The 17,538-nt window shown below is 44.7% G+C and overlaps 1 protein-coding gene across 1 annotated transcript in view; it reads left to right on the top strand.

Annotated features, from left to right (window-relative positions):
- LOC139279920 (mitogen-activated protein kinase kinase kinase 5-like) overlaps nt 1-17,538 on the top strand; it is a 241,117-nt gene that overhangs the window by 70,996 nt on the left and 152,583 nt on the right. Inside the window, exon 6 of the mRNA XM_070899242.1 lies at nt 11,068-11,174. Coding sequence (XP_070755343.1) covers nt 11,068-11,174 — 107 coding nt within the window. The remainder of the gene's footprint in view (nt 1-11,067; nt 11,175-17,538) is intronic.

Genomic DNA, 17,538 nt, shown 5'->3' with positions numbered 1-17,538 from the left:
GGACATTACCATCATTGATCCACCAACACACACCCAACCAGCAATCGACCTCGCGGTCAACCACAAGGGTGGACCCACCATGCCCAACAGTCCGATCAGACCAGCCACACCGCAGGGCAGCAATGATCCAACCAACTCACCCATACCGGGACTTCAACTCAGGCGATCAACCCAGGAACGCAGAACCCTAATCGCCTCAACTTGTAAATAACTTGTATCTAAGACTTTGGTAATGTTTACATACATAACATCATTTCTCCACCCAACCCCCCGCCCCCCAATGTGTAAGATTTGCCACCAGGGGGCGCACTTGTGGGAGACCCAAGGGTCACCTGCATATCCTGGGCAAGCAGGTATAAAAGGCAGACTACCATGCTGCTTCTGCACTCCTGGAGTTACATTAAAAAGACCAAGGTAACAACAGTTTGAGCTTAAAATATACAGTCTTGTGGAGTTATTCTGAACATAACACAAACCATCCCAACCCCCGCCTCGACCCTGGTGAGTAATACTGTCCAAGTACGTCCAGAGATTCAATCTATCTGTCCAGAACTGCCAGCGCCGTGTGAACAAAAAGTTACAGGCAGGTAGCCAAGCATTTAACTCTGTTTAAGGTTCCGAGAGACCAATAAGAAAACTGAAGGTAGCTATGGAAATAGGGATATCGGGTTGAGGTACGTTCGTCTTGTGGTTGTGTTACTGGACTAGTAATCCAGAGGATGAGAGTTCAAATCCCACCACAGCAGTTTGAGAATTTCAACTCGTTTCAAGAATCTGGAGATAAAAAGTTGGTATCAGTTAAAGTGACCATGATGGCTGTCGGATTGTTGTATAACATAGAAACATAGAAAATAGGTGCAGGAGTAGGCCATTCTGCCCTTCGAGCCTGCACCACCATTCAATAAGATCATGGCTGATCATTCCCTCAGTACCCCTTTCCTGCTTTCTCTCCATACTCCTTGATCCCTTTAGCTGTAAGGGCCATATCTAACTCTCTCTCGAATATATCCAATGAACTAGCATTAACAACTCTCTGCGGCAGGGAATTCCACAGGTTAACAACTCTCTGAGTGAAGAAATTTCTCCTCATCTCAGTCCTAAATGGCTTACCCCTTATCCTCAGACTATGTCCCCTGGTTCTGGACTTCCTCAACATCGGGAACATTCTTCCTGCATCTAACCTGTCCAGTCCCGTCAGAATATTATATGTTTCTATGAGATCCCCTCTCATCCTTCTAAACTCCAGTGAATACAGGCCCAGTCGATCCAGTCTCTCCTGCCATCCCAGGAATCAGTCTGGTGAACCTTCGCTGCACTCCATCAATAGCAAGAACATCCTTCCTCAGATTAGAAGACCAAAACTGAACACAATATTCCAGGTGAGGCCTCACCAAGGCCCTGTACAACTGCAGTAAGACTTCCCTGCTCCTATACTCAAATCCCCTAGCTATGAAGGCCAACATACCATTTTCCTTCTTCACCGCCTGCTGTACCTGTATGCCAACTTTCAATGACTGATGTACCATGACACCCAAGTCTCGTTGCACCTCCCTTTTTTCTAATCTGCCGCCATTCAGATAATCTGCCTTCGTGTTTTTGCCACCAAACCTCACATTTATCCACATTATACTGCATCTGCCATGCGTTTGCCCACTCACCTAACATGTCCAAGTCACCCTGCTCTCCTCTAGAGCAATTGGCTCGCTAGGGAAGTGAACCTGCCATTTACCACCTCTGGTCTATATGTGACTCCAGTCCCACACCAATGTGGTCTGCTTCTGAAGTGCATCAATTGCATCAAACCTTCTATTGCTCGTGGTTCAAGGAGAAAGCCATGTTCTCTGGGCTGCCAAGGCTGGACAATAAATACCAGCCTTGCCGCATACTGAGAAATGATTAAAAACAATTAGGAGTGGGATCTGGAAGAAAGTTCATTCAAACCTCTCAAGTTCAAAAGATATTTTTACACTAATGTTTATTTTCTTCGTTCTCATTTATTTTTGAGGTTTACAAGTTGTTAGCTCATTCCTCTCATCCGTGAAGTACATTTTTCTGTTTTAGGTTCTCTCTGCTTCTGAGGCTATGATTGGCCTGCGTTTCACAAATGGCTGCTGCTTGCCTGATTTTATTTATTGTATGTGCTTCAGTCAGATGCCATCAATTCTTGTAACGATTCATGTCTCGTTGCAAACAGAAAATAAACGAGGAATTTTTTTAAAGGCTGTCCCAGTTTGGGGTTTTGAGGTCGATATTTTCTCTGCTTCAATGACACTAGCCACTTGCATCAGTGGACCTCATGTTCTTTACATTCTGGAGTGCATCTTTTCTTGCCCTATATCTAGGTTGATGATAGTGAGAGCCCTGGATCATAACATCGAACTCTTAGTCTGCACACTGGCCACTAGAATGTATCCCATGTAAGAAAGAAAGACTTGGATTTATATAGCGCCTTTCAGCAGCCAATTAAGTACTTTTGGAGTGTAATTACTGTTGTAATGTGGGACATGCGGCAGCCAATTTCCACTCAAGCAAATTCCCACAAACAACAATGTGATAATGACCAGATAATCTGTTTTTTTGTTATGTTGATTGTATTATGTATTGTGTGATTCTCCTCCTTCGACAATCGACTGAATTTGCATTCTTACCAGACCAGAACTCGGGCTCCGATCATTTACATAAAATGGATGAAAGAACAATGAATCCTGTGCCGCTCTACTCTCTGTCATACATAAAATAATAAAAACATCACTTCTCTTCAAACAAATGTCGATTTCTTACCCTGTGGAACAGCTGAAGTTTCTCTACTGACTGGAACAGTGTTTAAAAATACAGCTCTTGAGCCGCTGGCTACAAAGCTGAGCCTTCTTTCACACTGCTTCCTCAGGCAAGCTGGCTTCTGAAAACATGCTGAAACTAGAAACTTAGAACACCAAAAGTGGTCTTTCTGCCCATTCTGCCGGTGTCTGCTCTCCTCTAGAGCAATTCAAAACTAATCCCACCGCCCTGCTCTCTCTCCCCGTTTCTCTGTAATCTCCTCTGTTTCAAATATGAATCCAATTTTCCCTTAAGGGATGCAATGGCCTCTACCTCAACCACTTCCTGCGGCAAGACAGCCCATGCTTTCACAACCCTCTGTGTAAAGAAATTTCTTCCAACCTCTCTATGTCTTAGTAATCCCTCGTTGCTGAATCACCAACCCGAGCAAACAGTCTTTCCATATCCACCCCATCAAAATGGGTGATCATTTTAAAACCTCAGTTAAATCTTTTAGCCTTCACAGTTCCAGTAGAAACAGTCCTAATATCACAAGTCTCTCTATATAATTCTAGTTTCCCATCCCTGGATCATCCTAGTGAATCTACACTGCATGCTCTCTCTGACTTTAATGTCCTTTCTAGAATTGGGCATCAAAATTGCATATAGACCTAACCAATGCTTAGCAAAAAAGGATATGATTACAGCTGTACTCTGTGCATCTATTTATGAAGCTTAAAATGCTGTTGACTTGTTTATGGCCTTGTCTACTTGCACTCACACTTTACATGAATGGTGTATTTGAATCCCTTGATCTCAGATGATAGACACCATTCAGTATCTTTCCTTTGTGTGTATGCTCCCGTAGCTTGGATTTCTTCCCAGAATGTTTTGCTCCAAACTTGTCCACATAACATAACAAATAGGAGCAGGAGTAGGTCACCTGGCCCCTTGAGCCTGCTCCACCATTTAATAAGATCATGGCTGACCTGATCATGGACTCAGCTCCACTTCTCTGAATAAAGCCCCATAACCCTTTATTCCCTTATCGCTCAAAAATCTGTCTATCTCCACCTTAAATATATTCAATGACCCAGCCTCCACAGCTCTCTGGGGCAGAGAATTCCATAGATTCACGATCCTCAGAGAGAAGAAATTCCTCCTCATCTCAGTTTTAAATGGCCGGCCCCTTATTCTGAGACTATGACCCCTAGTTTTAGTTTCCCCTATGAGTGGAAATATCCTCTCTGCATCCCCCTCGTTATCGTATATGAACCTCTAACTCTCCAGATTTGTTTTGTAGGCTGTATTTTTTTCATTCATTCACAGGATGTGGGCATCGCTGGCAAGGCCAGCATTTATTGTCTATCCCTAATTGTCCTTGAGAAGGTGGTGGTGAGCCGCCGCCTTGAACCGCTGCAGTCTGTGTGGTGAAGGTACTTCCACAGTGCTGCTAGTTTGGGAATTTCAGGATTTTGACCCAGCGACGATGAAGGAACAATGATATATTTCCAAGTCAGAATGGTGTGTGACTTGGAGGGGAACGCGAAGAAGGTGGTGTTCTCATGCGTCTGCTGCCCTTGTCCTTCTAGCTGGTAGAGGTCATGGGTTTGGGAGATGCAGTCGAAGATGCCTTAGCCAGTTGCTGCAGTGCATCTTGTAAAGCGGGCTGCTTTGACTTGGATGATGTCAAGCTTCTCGAGTGTTGTTGGAGCTGCACTCGTCCAGCCAAGTGTAGAGCATTCCATCACACTCTTGACTTGTGCCTTGTAGATGGTGGAAAATCTTTGGGGAGTCAGGAGATGAGTCACTTGCCACAGAATACCCAGCCTCTGACCCGTTCTTGTTGCCACAGTATTTATGGCTGATTCAACAATGATAATGCCATTAATTGTCAAGGAGAGGTGGTTAGACTCTCTCTTGTTGGAGATAGCCATTGCCTGGCATTTGTGTGGCATGAATGTAACTTGCCACTTATCAGCCCAAGCCTGAATGTTGTGCAGGCCTTGTTGCATGCCAGCATGGATTGCTTCATTATTTGAGGAGTTGTGAATGGAACTGAACAGCCCACTTCTGACCTTATGATGGAGCGAAGGTCATTGATGAAGCAGCTGAAGTTGGCTGGGCCTAGCACACTGCCCTGAGGAACTCCTGCAGCGATGTCCTGGGGCTGGGATGATTGGCCTCCATCCACCACAGCCACCTTCCTTTGTACTGGGTATGACTCCGTCAGTGGAGAGTTTTCCCCCTGATTCTCATTGACTTCAATTTTACTAGGGTTCCTTGATGCCACACTCGGTCAATTGCTGCCTTGATGTCAAGAGCAGTCACTCTCATCTCACCTCTGGAATTCAGCTCTTTTGTCCATGTTTGGACCAAGGCTGTAATGAGGTCTGGAGCTGAGGAGTCGTGGCGGAACCCAAACTGTGCATTGGTGAGCTTGAAAGCACTGTCAACGATCCCTTCCATCACTTTGCTGATGATTGAGAGTACACTGATGGGGCGGTAAATGACAGGATTAAATTTGTCCTTTTTGTGTACAGGACATACCTGGGCAGATTTCCACATTGTCGGGTAGATGCCAGCATTGTAGCTGTACTGGAACAGCTTGGCTAGAGGCACGACTAGTTCTGGAGCACAAATCTTCAGCACTACATCCGGGATGTTGTTGGGGCCCATAGCCTTTGCTGTACCCAGTGCGCTTAGCCGTTTCTTGATATCACATGGAGTGAATCGAATTGGCTGAAGACTGGCTTCTATGATGGTGGGGACGTCAGGAGGAGGCCAATGTGCATCATCCACTCGGCACTTCTGGCTGAAGATAGTTACATTCACGTACAGACCAACTAATCCTGCCTCAGTTTTTTTGTATGTTGACCCTTATTCTCCTTCTTGGTTTTGTTATTTAATATTTTGATATTCCTTGCCACCCCTTCCTCCCCACCACCCCCCCTTCCTTCTACAACACTGTTTTTATCTCACTATCACATGATCTCTCTTTCATTTTCTGCTCTGATTGATAGTTTGGTTGAGCCTTCTGCTTCCATTCCAACAGCTTTATAAATCTTGCTCACCCTCCTTAGTTGCAAGCCCAAATTTACGTAGAATTACATGCTATTTACAGCACAGAAACAGGCCATTTATTCTAATGGTCTACACCAGCGTTTATGCTCCACACGAGTCTCCTCCCACCCTAGTTCATCTCACCTTATCAGCATATCCATCTACTCCTTTCTCCCTCATGTACTTATTAGCTTCCCCTTGAATGAATCAATCCTATTCATCTCAACTACTCCAAATGGCAGCAAGTTTCTCCTGAGTTCCATTTGAATTTATTGGTGACTATCTTATATTTATGGCCCCTAGTTTTGGACGCATCACGAGTGGAAACATCCTTTCCACATCTACACTATCATCATCTTGAAGACCACGATTAAGTCACCCCCTCAGCCTTCTCTTTTCTGGAGAAATAATCTCCAGCATGTGCAGCTTTTCCTGATAGTTGTACGCTTTCAGTTCTGATATCATCCTTGTAAAACATGTTTGCACCTTCTCCAGTGCCTCTATATCCTTTTTGCAATATGGAGAACAGAACTGTCTCAAGCACGGTCCAACTAAGGTTCTATTCAAGATTAACATAACCTCTCTTTCCCCACTCGCTGCCTTTCAGAATATTATTTTATTTAATGCACCTTTTTAAAAAATTCCTTATTTGCTTTCTGTCTCAAGTGAAACATGAAAAGACTTGCCAGAAACTCAACTGGCAGATTGCCACTATTCCAGCAAATGCCACTCCTGATACTACCCTGCCTTGTCATCATCTAAGCTGAGATTTGAGCACATAATCTAAGCTGACACTCTCGTGCACTACTGAGGAATACTGCACTGTCTGAGGTGCCGTATTTCGGATGAGACGTTAAACCAAGGTCCCGTCTGCACACTCAGGTGGATGTAAAAGATTCAATTCTGAAGAAGAGCCGGTGAGTCCTCCATGGTGTCCTGGTCAATAAATCATCATCATAGGCAGTCCTCGGAATCGAGGAAGACTTGCTTCCACTCCTAAAATGAGTCCTTAGGTGGCTGAACATACGAGAACCACAGTCCCTGTCACAGGTGGGACAGACAGTCGTTGAGGGAAGGGGTGGGTGGGACTGGTTTGCCGCACGCTCCTTCCGCTGCCTGCGCTTGGTTTCTGCACGCTCAATTTATTCCTCAACCAACAGCAGTGAAACAGATTATCTGATCATTATCACATTGCTGCTTGTGTGACCTTGCTATGTGCAAGTTGGCTGCTGCGTTTCCTGCAGTGACTACACTTTGAAAGTAATTCATTGACTGTAAAGCACTTTGGGCGTCCAGGGGTTGTGAAAGGTGCTATATAAATGTACATTTTTACTTTCTTTTATACTTTGTTTTTTGTTGTTAGCGCCATTCATTGCTTCTTTCTGTTTAAACAAAGTATGTCATTCAATAATAATTTCCGTAACACACAATCCATCATTTTGAGCAGTAATATCGCAACACCCAGGCTGAGTGCCGTCCTCCGAGATGCTGAACGAGCTGAGCTGAGCAGGCTGCTGAACCGGTTTGAAGACTCCCTTCAGTGAACTTGCCAGGGGGCAGAACTGTCGAGCTCCGAGAACTCGTGGGAGTTCCTGGACACAGTAAGGCGAGGCAGGTGGAATGAATCTTAGCCCAGCAAGACAAAAGGAGGGGTGAGAAACAGGCAGCAAGGCAGAGTTTAAAAACAACAGGCAGAAGAACCTAAGGGTAGGAACTTTCAGCAATAAAAGGAAGAATAAATGGAACCTGCAGAGATCATAGAGTCACAGAATGTTACAGCATGGTAGGAGGCCATTTAGTCCATCGTGCCTGTGCTCGCTCTTGTAAAGAGCTATCAAATTAGCCCTACTTTCTGGCTGTGTCCCAAAAGCCTTGTATTTTTTTCCCTTCAAGTATTTAACCAATTTCCATTTTGAATGTTACTATTGAACCTGCCACCACCACCCTTTCAGGCAGTGCATTACAGATCATCATAACTCGCTGTGTCAAAAACATTCTCCTCATGTCGGTTCTAGTTCTTTTGCCCACATAACATAATATCAGCAGGAGTAGGCCATTCGGCCCATTGAGCCTGCTCCGCCATTCACTGAGATCATAGCAGCACTTCTACATCAACTCCACTTTCCCGCCCTATCCTCATATCCCTTGATACACTTAGTACCCAAAAATCTATGAATCTCAGTCCTGAATACACTCAACGATTGAGCATCCACAGCTCTCTGGGGTGGAGAATTCCAAAGCTTCAGCCCTCTGAGTGAAGAAATTTCTTCTCATCTCAATCCTAATTGACCGACCCCTTAAACTGAGACTGTGACCCCCCAGTTTCTACACTCTCCACAGCCAGGGGAGACAATCACTCAGGCTGCGATTATGCCACTCGTGGCGAGTCCGGTGCGGCTGGAGTAGACAGCGGCCTCAAACCCCACTCCCGTCTTTATCCTGCGACCTCCAAGTGGTTTTGCCCTGATTGGGCTTGTTAAGCCCGCCCTGTGAGGTTCCCGGCCAATTAAAAGGAAGCAGGTCTGATGACGCCATCCGATGACGTCATCATCAGCTGGTTTCCTTAAAGGGGCCAGGTTCACATTCATTTTGACATTTGTGCTGTCAGTGTTCTACAGCATTGAACTGCTGCAAACACTGACAATCACTAAACAATTGTGCACGGCTGAACCCAGGTTCTCCCATGACTTCCTCCATATGCTTATGGAGGGAGTCACAGCACACAGGGAGGTTCTCTTCCCTTCCAATGGGCAGAAAATATCTCCTCAGGGAATCAACTCAGCCAACTCAGTAAGTAATTAGGAAAGCAATTGGAATGTTGGCCTTTATTGCAAGAGGGATGCAGTATAAAAGCAGAGAAGTCCTGCTACAACTTTACAGGTTTTTGGTGAGGCTACACCTAGAGTACTGCGTACAGTTTTGGTCTCCGTATTTAAGGAGGGATATACTTGCATTGGAAGCAGTTCAGAGAAGATTCACAAGGTTGATTCCTGAGATGAAGGGCTTGTCTTATGAAGAAAGGTTGATCAGGTTGGGCCTAAACTCATTGGAGTTTAGAAGAATGAGAGGTGATCTTATTGAAACGTATAAGATTCTGAGGCAGCTTGACAGGGTAAATGCAGAGAGGATGTTTCCCCTCATGGGGGAGACTAGAACTAGGGGCCATAGTCTCAGACTAAGGGGGTTGTCCATTTAAGATGGAGATGAGGAGGAATTTCTTATCTGAGGGTCGTGACTCTTTGGAATTCTCTACCCCAGAGAGCTGTGGAGGCTGGGTCATTGAATGTATTTAAGTTGGAGATAGACAAATGTTTGAATGATAAGGGAGTCGAGGGTTATGGGGAGAGGGCAGGGAAGTGGAGTTGAGGCCAAGATCAGTTCAGCCATGATCTTATTGAATGGCAGCGCAGGCTCGAGGGGCCGAATGGCTACTCCTGCTCCTATTTCTTATGTTTCTTATGGTTGCATATTGCATAGGAAGGCACAAGCAGGGATGTCGTCAGGTTGGCCTGACTGCAGTGGCTCAAACTTTTCCATGATTACAGCAGATGATGAAAAGTTACTGCAAAGCCACATTCAACCTCATCCTCCTGTGTCATTCATCACATCCCCAGCACTCTGCCTCCCCTACCCTACTCCTGCACATCCATACTCACATCAACTTACCTTGCACCTCCACCCAGCTCTCTATCTCTCTACGTTATCACTTCTCCTTGCACTAGCCGCCCCTCGCACTCGCCCTCATCCTGGTCCAATCATTCAAACGAACAACACACAAGGGTAGACACTTGAGTCCTTTATCGAATGTTCATGTAACGTTCCTGTTAATGTGTTGTCAAGCATTGAAATCTTTATTTTCACCACTTTGCCTTCTTGGACAGATTTGTGTTCACCTTTGAATGTGTCTTAATGAGTTCCAGTGATGGTAAGACATAATGCCTCCCCCGCCGTCCCCCCAAATGGTGATGAGTGTGAAAGGAATGGCTTGGAGATTCTCGGGATTCTTTATGGTGCTGGTATGGGGCGGTGCCAAGCTGGCATATCATGTGGCAGCCAGGATGTACAGTTTTAAGTGAAGCAAATCTGGACATAGTGAGGCCATCACTGGCATCCCGGGCAGCAATGTGGTTGGGTGCTGATGCCCTGTGTCCTGTGCAGCATCAGTTGATTGTGGAAAAGGTTGGTGCTGCTGGCGTGCCTAGTGCTGCTGGTGTTGGGGCTGATTGTGGTGGGAATTTGAGGACCAAGGTGAGATTTTTTTCAAGGGCACCGATGCTGATGGAATAGATGGCAGGTGAGGTTGAGATGACAGAAGCAATCTGTCAATGGTGAGAGAGGTTGTTCGAATGAGGTGTCACTGGATAGAGAGTTTGCTCCAAACACTTGCAACCTGCATAAAGCTCAATCTGTCTTTCAAATGCAGTGAACCACGGCTGCTACCCTTGGAAAGTGAAGCCTATGAAATGGGAGCTTTCATAGACCATTTACAGCTGTCAGGTTAGTGAATCATTCGATGCTGACACAACACCCAAACTACTTACCTGATGTGATAACCGCGCTCTGGGAAACTTGTTTAAAAACCTGGTAAAATGGTAATTACATGGTAAAATTCTGCTTAACTATCTTTTAACAAGCTTGTAACCATCTAAATTGGCTGACCTGCCGCTTGGTGTCGGTCGATTCAGGAATGACAGACCCGATATTTGGGAAACTGACAAGGAGGTGGGTTTACAGTGGAATGCCGACCTGCTGTCAATCTTTTTGATTTTGACAGCGAACCTGCCTCCAAACCCTCAGTCGCAGGGCTGGTAAGATTCTGGTCACAACATCTACCCTGTCACGTCCTCTAATAATTTAATGTGTTTCAATGAGATCGCCTCTCATTCTTCTGAACTCCACAGAGTATAGGTTCAATCTACTCAATCTCTTCTCCAAGGATGGTCCTCTCCTCCCAGCGTAGAGGGAGAGTGAGGCGGGGAGGAGGGGCTGGGGGATGGGTGGAGGCGGAGAGGAGGGGGAGGGAGGGAGGGAGGGAGGAAGGGAGAGAGAGAGAGAATGGAACTCAGACAGACATTAATACAAATAGTCCCTGAATAAAGTCCAGACTACAGAGTGTGAAATAGTAATGAAGGTTTTCAGAATGAACTGGTGCCTGCACCGATGGGAGGCTGCAGATAATTAACTGTTGCTGAGCAACACTATGCACTATTTGAGGAATATTGACTCTGTGATTCTCTTGTTTTGAAGGATCTTGATGCGACTATCAAGCTGGTGGAGACCCTGCAAAAGCTGCCGACCTGTAATGTGGCTGAGCTGCCCAATATCAAATTTCATTACAGCTTTGCATTGAACAGGTAGGAGGAAGACCGCCACTCGAGCACAAAACCCTCTCTTTTAACACTCAGTTGTACAATGATGACCGTTAGCAGCTTGTCTCAATATTTCTTCACAGGCAATGATATCCTGTAATGTGGTGTATAATTCAATCCCTCTTTTATACCCTCGAAGTATGGGGAGAGCGGGGTGTGACACGTGCAGTCCTTGCTTTGTTTTGAGTCACAGAGGTCAGCCGAGGCTCAGCGGGAGCACTCTCGCCTCTGAGGTCGTGAGTTCAAGCCCCTCTCTAGAGACTGTAGCACATCATCATAGGTAGTCCTTCGAAGTTGAGGATGACCTGTCTCTACACCAAAAATGCGCACCCAAGTGACCGATGAACTCATTTTAAATGGTGGAAGATGCCTATGCATGAATTCTTTTAATGTGGGGTGCCAGTTGCTCACCAGCCACCACATAATCTGGAGCATATAATCTCTGCTGACACAGCAGTGCAGTACTGAGGGATGAGACATTAAGCTAAGGCCCTATCTGCCCCCTCAGGTGGATGACCAATATTTTTCCCTGAACTAACAACACTTAAAAAAAAACATTATCACATTGCAGTTTGTGGGACCTTGCGGTGTTTCCTACATTACAACAAGTGACTACACTTCAAAAAGTACTTAATTGCCTGTAAAGCTCTTTGGGACGTAATTTATAAAATTAGGAGGGGCCTAGATAGAGTGGATAGGAAAGACTTATTTCCCTTAGCAGAGAGGTCAATAACCAATAGATTTAAAGTAATTAGTAGAAGGATTAGAGGGGATTTGAGGAGAATTTTTTCACCCAGAGGGTGGTGGGGGTCTGGAGCTCGCTGCCTGAAAGGGTGGTAGAGGCAGAAACTCTCATCGCATTTAAAAAGTACTTGGATATGCACTTGAATTGCCGTAATCTATAAGGTTATGACTACAAGAGCTGGAAAGTGGGATTAGGCTGGGTAGTTCTTGTTTTCCCATTTCAGAGGGCAGTTAAGATTCAACTACATTGCTGTGGGTCTGGAGTCACATATAGGCCAGACTGGGTAAGGACGGTAGATTTCCTTCCCTAAAGAACATTAGTGATGAACCAGTTGGGTTTTTCCTACAATCCAGCAGTTTCATGGTTACCATTACTGATATTAGCTTTTTAGTTCCAGATTTATTTAATTAGCTGAATTTAAATTCCCCAGCTGCTGTGGTGGGATTTGAACTCTCGTGTCTGGATCATTAGTCCTGGTGTTTGGATTACTAGTCCAGTAACATAACCACTATTCAACTGTATGATGTATAAAATGATGTTTCTTATTTATATTTGGGTTTAAAATTAATGTACGGAGGAGAAAGTAGCCTTTATTTAACAGCGATATTTCCAAGTCCGTGTAATTCTCAAAATCTTTACAATGATTTTCACTAGCTTCTCCATCTTCACCTTTTCAGGGAGGGGGTGGTTCTGAGGTTTACATTGCCAGTGTATTTTGGTATTGTAATCGTTATGTGTATCCTCAGGGCTAGGAACTCTCACCTGATGAAAAAATCAATCAGTAGCTTGGAAAGTGGTGATTTAACTGCATCCTCTGAACTCAGACAGATATACAACCATTGCATAGTATGTGTGCATTACAGACAAACCGGTATATCAGCATTGATTTCCCTGTGCAGTTCCTGGACCCAGTAAGACGAGGCAGATGGAAACTCTTGGTCCAGCAAGACAAAAGGAGGAGTGAGAAACAGGGCAGCGTTAAAAACCAAGAGAGACAAAGGAAACTAAGGCTAGCAACTTTCGCAAGGAGAAATAAATAGAAGCTACAAAGATATCCTCACTGCAGAGTGGGCGAGGGAGGGAGAGAAGAGGAAGAAGAGGGAAAAAGTGTGAGGGGGATGGATGGAGAGAGAGGAAGGGAGGATGGATGGAGGGAGGGACTGTGATGGAGGGATGGAGAGAGAGAGAGGATGGAGAGATAGAGGGAAGGAGTGTCGAAATCTCGACCTCCGAAAAGAATGACTCCGACACTTGCAGCTCCGGTAGAAGTTTCTTTAATTTACTTGCTCGCAAGGGGTAGGTTACACTCAGTCAAGGGCTAAGTGAACACCTCCAAAATGGTTCAGTTTAACAAGATATTTATACAGTAAAACCAAAGTTATGGCCTCTCCCTGTGTATTGCTCTGTCTCACAGTCAGTGAATACAGATAAAGAGTTAATTACTATATCCTGGTCCTGACATGGTATCCAGATATTTCCTTTTGTCAGGGTTATCAGTTGGCCAGCCGGCCATTACTCCATGAGTCATAGGTAATGGGCTATCACCTGTCTTGTATTGTGTCAAGATTGTTCCAATTTCCTGGTCAGTTTATCTATTTGCATCAAATGGATGAGGTCTCGGAAAGAAGATAATGGCTAGAAGATAAGGGTGGGGTGATATGGAACTCCTGTAGTGTAGACAATAGGAGAGCACCATGGGGGGGGGGGGTTACTTGTCTCAGCATGACTTGTCTCCTAGCTGTCTGATGGCCATCAGCCATCTCAAACCAGGTTTAGCTGTTTATGAAAGCTGACTGCTAAAATGCAGAAAGTTCTGGAAGGGCCAGGACTCCATTTTGATCAAAAGGCACACAAATACCGTATGGTATCAGCTTAGATAAAAATACATTTCCACATTCCCCCATTTTGTCCTTCACAAGGACAACTTAATCCATTCTGATCTTGTACAGTCTCTCCATTTCCATTTCCACACAAGAGCCTTCAGCAGTTGTTGCTACCATAACTCTAGCCGTGGTCTCGGTAGGTAACATAGTTTCTCCCACCCTGGCACAGCAACACTTAATGACGACAAATAATAGATACAGGGCGAAGACTATCAGCAGGAATATGATCAAACCCTGTACCACAGATTTCCCCAGGGCTCCCAACCATCCTGATGTTTTCAGCTAGACTGCCGATATCTTCTGATTTATCTGGGATATACGTACAGCATTCTCCACCTATTAATGCGCATATTCCTCCCTCCTTGGCTAGGAGATAATCTAAGGCCATACGATTTGAGCGCCACTGTTCGAATAGCTACCATTTCGTCATTTATCCCTTCAAAGGCTTGGGAAGTTGCGTTGGCTACTGATTCGACTAAGTTAGCCAGTTCCCGTAACTGCCATTCGGTCGATGCTATTCCATAGGGTGGCACCATTACCTTGAATATTCCGTTTAGCCACGTCAAACCCCGTTTAAATCTATGACTTCCATAGGCCTCCCTTAGAGTCTTTACTGATCTGATAAGGGGTACCACATATCCTAAGTAACAGGACCCTGTCCAGTTGGCCGGTAACCATGGGTAGGCTTTATGGCCACAAATAAAGTAGGTGCAATTATAGGGCGTCAGCTCCTGGTCCTTTCGCACTGTCCCTACTCGAGTAGTCTCACCTTCCCACCCTTCACCTGGGGCTTGGTTATGGACCGTTGTCCAGCCAACGGTTGCTATCTTTCTCTCAGTGGGATTAATTGTGGCTTGCCATTTAATCATTTGGGAACACTTGCTGCGTCCCATTTCTGGTCCTTTAGTCTCATTACTCACTAGGCATATTATACCTTCAGGATTTCCTATTCTGGGAGTAATGCTTAGGAAGGGAGGCTGATGGTTATTATCATAATTGGGCTGGTACCATCCCTGGAAGGCTGTAAGTTTATACCCTGCCGACCTCCATTCTGTTTGCTCCTTCGTTTCTGGCCCCTTAGTTAGTTTTGTCCTATTTTGCACTGTCAACCATACTACCATTTCTGATTCGTTAAAGGGGACAGATCTCAGGGGAATACCCCCTTCGGAGTGGACAGGTACATGGGAACATATCCAACAACTCGACAAGTTTCTTTCTTGAGCATACCTATGACTCAGTGCCATAAATACGTTTACGTGCAATTCCCTTTGGTGGCGGGTCTGTACCCCTGGTGTAATCAATAATGTGAAGTAAAACCCTGTCAAGCCCAGCACCATCAGTCCCCATAGTCCATACAGTTCCTTATTCAGTCTTTCTTTTTCTGTTCCTCTGATTCCTTCGTCCCTTCCTCCTGGTCGGGTGCCCTTTTGCAATGGGATGCGTGGATCCATGTTGGTCTTTCCTTCACCTTGATTGCAGTATTGGTCGCCAGCAAGACCTGGTATGATCCTTCGAATCTTGGCTGTAGACTGCTTTTTCTTTTAAAAATCTTGATGTAAACGAATTCCCCTGGCTCCAGGTTATGACACTTCCCTTCCGCTGGCTTGACTTGGGCTTCCTTTACCTGTGAATGAAAGCTGGAGTCAGTGTAGATATTAACTGTGTGTCCTTCAGCCAGAATACAGGCTCGAGTTAACGTAAACAATTCGGCTTGTTGGGCTGAAAAGGAGTCTGGAAGAGAGGCTGTTTCGACAACATTAAACTGAGTTACAATTGCGTAAGCCGCTCTAGGTTGGCCCCTATCACTTCGTAGGGCTGATCCATTAACATAGTACACTAGATCAGTGTTACACATTGGTACATCTGTTAGATTGATACGTGGTTTAGTCACTAATTCGGTTACCATTTCACATGAATGGGGTTCGCCGTCGTCTTCCGTGGGGAGTAGAGTGGCTGGATTTAAGGTAGTGCATCTTTTGATGATAAGGTTCGGATTTGATAACAGTTCGACCTCATATTTAGTGGTTCTTGCGGCGGTTAGGTGTTGGGTGGCACATTTAGTAAGTAAAATCTCGACAGAGTGTGGGATATACAAAATGGTCTGATGATTTAGAGTTATTGTCTGAGCCTGTTGCATAGCATAATAAGCTGCTGCCAATGAAGGAAGACATCCTGGTAGTCCGCCTGCCACTGGGTCTAGTTGGGTACTGAAATATGCTACCGGTCGCTGCCTGTCCCCATGTAACTGAGTCAAAACAGATTGTGCAAAATCCGACTTGTGATGCACAAATAAGTTGAATAGCTCAGTGTAATCTGGTAATCCCAAGGCGGGTGCTGAAGTGAGGGACTGTTTAAGGTTCTGAAAAGCATTCCGGGATACTTCATTCCACATCCTTCTTTAAACATTGTGAGAATATAGTACATTCATTCACAGCTCGTAGGTCATGGACAAACCTCCATTTGTCACTATTGGGCTTCTGAACCGGAAGAATCGGTGTGTTACACGGACTTCTCATTTATGCTTATAGTGATTCACAGATCACAGAATGTAAAGTACTTGTTTTATAATTAAAAGGCTTCCAAACCCAAGATTTTTCCAATGCACTCAAAATGTTGATCAAGGAGATCACCTGAAATATCTCAAAATCCCAATTCAACTATTGTACTGCCACTCTTTATCAAAAAAAATCCTCTTACTGAGCTAGAAGCTTTTGTACCAAGATTTTACACCAAGGACAATGAGAGTGTACTCCCCCAACCTGCACCTCGAGAGACCCACAAAGGCTTTTTTAAAAAAAAAGTCATTACAACTTTTAACCACCGGGACCATGTCTCAACAAACCTATCCTTTGTGCATTTCCTAGCTCTGTAACCTCTCATCCGAATAAATCCACACCTGCGCTTCTAACTTAAAATGTCTTAAACTTCCCATATACAGGACAACACTATGAAGGGTTAAAAAACTTCACTTTGTTTGAAAAAGTGGGTGGAGCTAAAACAAACAGGCAGCTCCACAACCTTTCCAAACAGGTTTCCAGACACAAGGAAAAAACACAGAAGCACTCTCATTCAAAGACAAGACATTCACGCACTCTCATTCAAAGACAAGACATTCACAAGTCTCTCTCCATTCAATAAAGCTTTTTCTTTTGCTAGCTTCATTTTTTTTTTAATCCATAAGTCACTATCAGGTTCTCTTTTTTTTTACATTTGATTTACTTCCTCTGTTAATTTTACATGGGCTTGAAGAATCGGAACCCAGGCCTTTTCTATTACTTTCCTTTTTTTTTTTACCTGGATCTCTGTTTATAAGACACTCCTCTAGACATGTTGTTCTCTCTAAATTAAATGAACCATTGGGTGGAAATGGCCTGTTTTCACCCTTAGTCCACTTTACCGGTTTTTGTTTCTTTGGTCAATTGAAGACTGACCACAATTCTGGAGCATGACATAGGCTGGTGTGCCTTTTGAGGTGTTTTAACTTGCTCCGGCACCCATTCTGGATGATTAAGATTTTCCACAGTTTCTGATCTCACAATCCTTTCGGCCAACTGAGTTCTCTACGCCCACTTCTCCTGGCCGTTACGTGGCCTGAAAAGGCTCTTAATTCGGGCTCAGTCTGGGTGTGTGAGATATGTTGGCACGAACCAATCGTAGTTGATCAATCAGTTACTGTTTCTTTTCTCAATCAATCCTTGTGTTTTTTCCGAATCACAACTTT

The sequence above is a fragment of the Pristiophorus japonicus genome, chromosome 14, assembly GCF_044704955.1.
Source record: "Pristiophorus japonicus isolate sPriJap1 chromosome 14, sPriJap1.hap1, whole genome shotgun sequence".
Classification (NCBI taxonomy): Eukaryota; Metazoa; Chordata; class Chondrichthyes; family Pristiophoridae; genus Pristiophorus; species Pristiophorus japonicus.
Note: the sequence above shows the minus strand (reverse complement) of the source record. Positions and strands in the feature narration are given on the sequence as shown.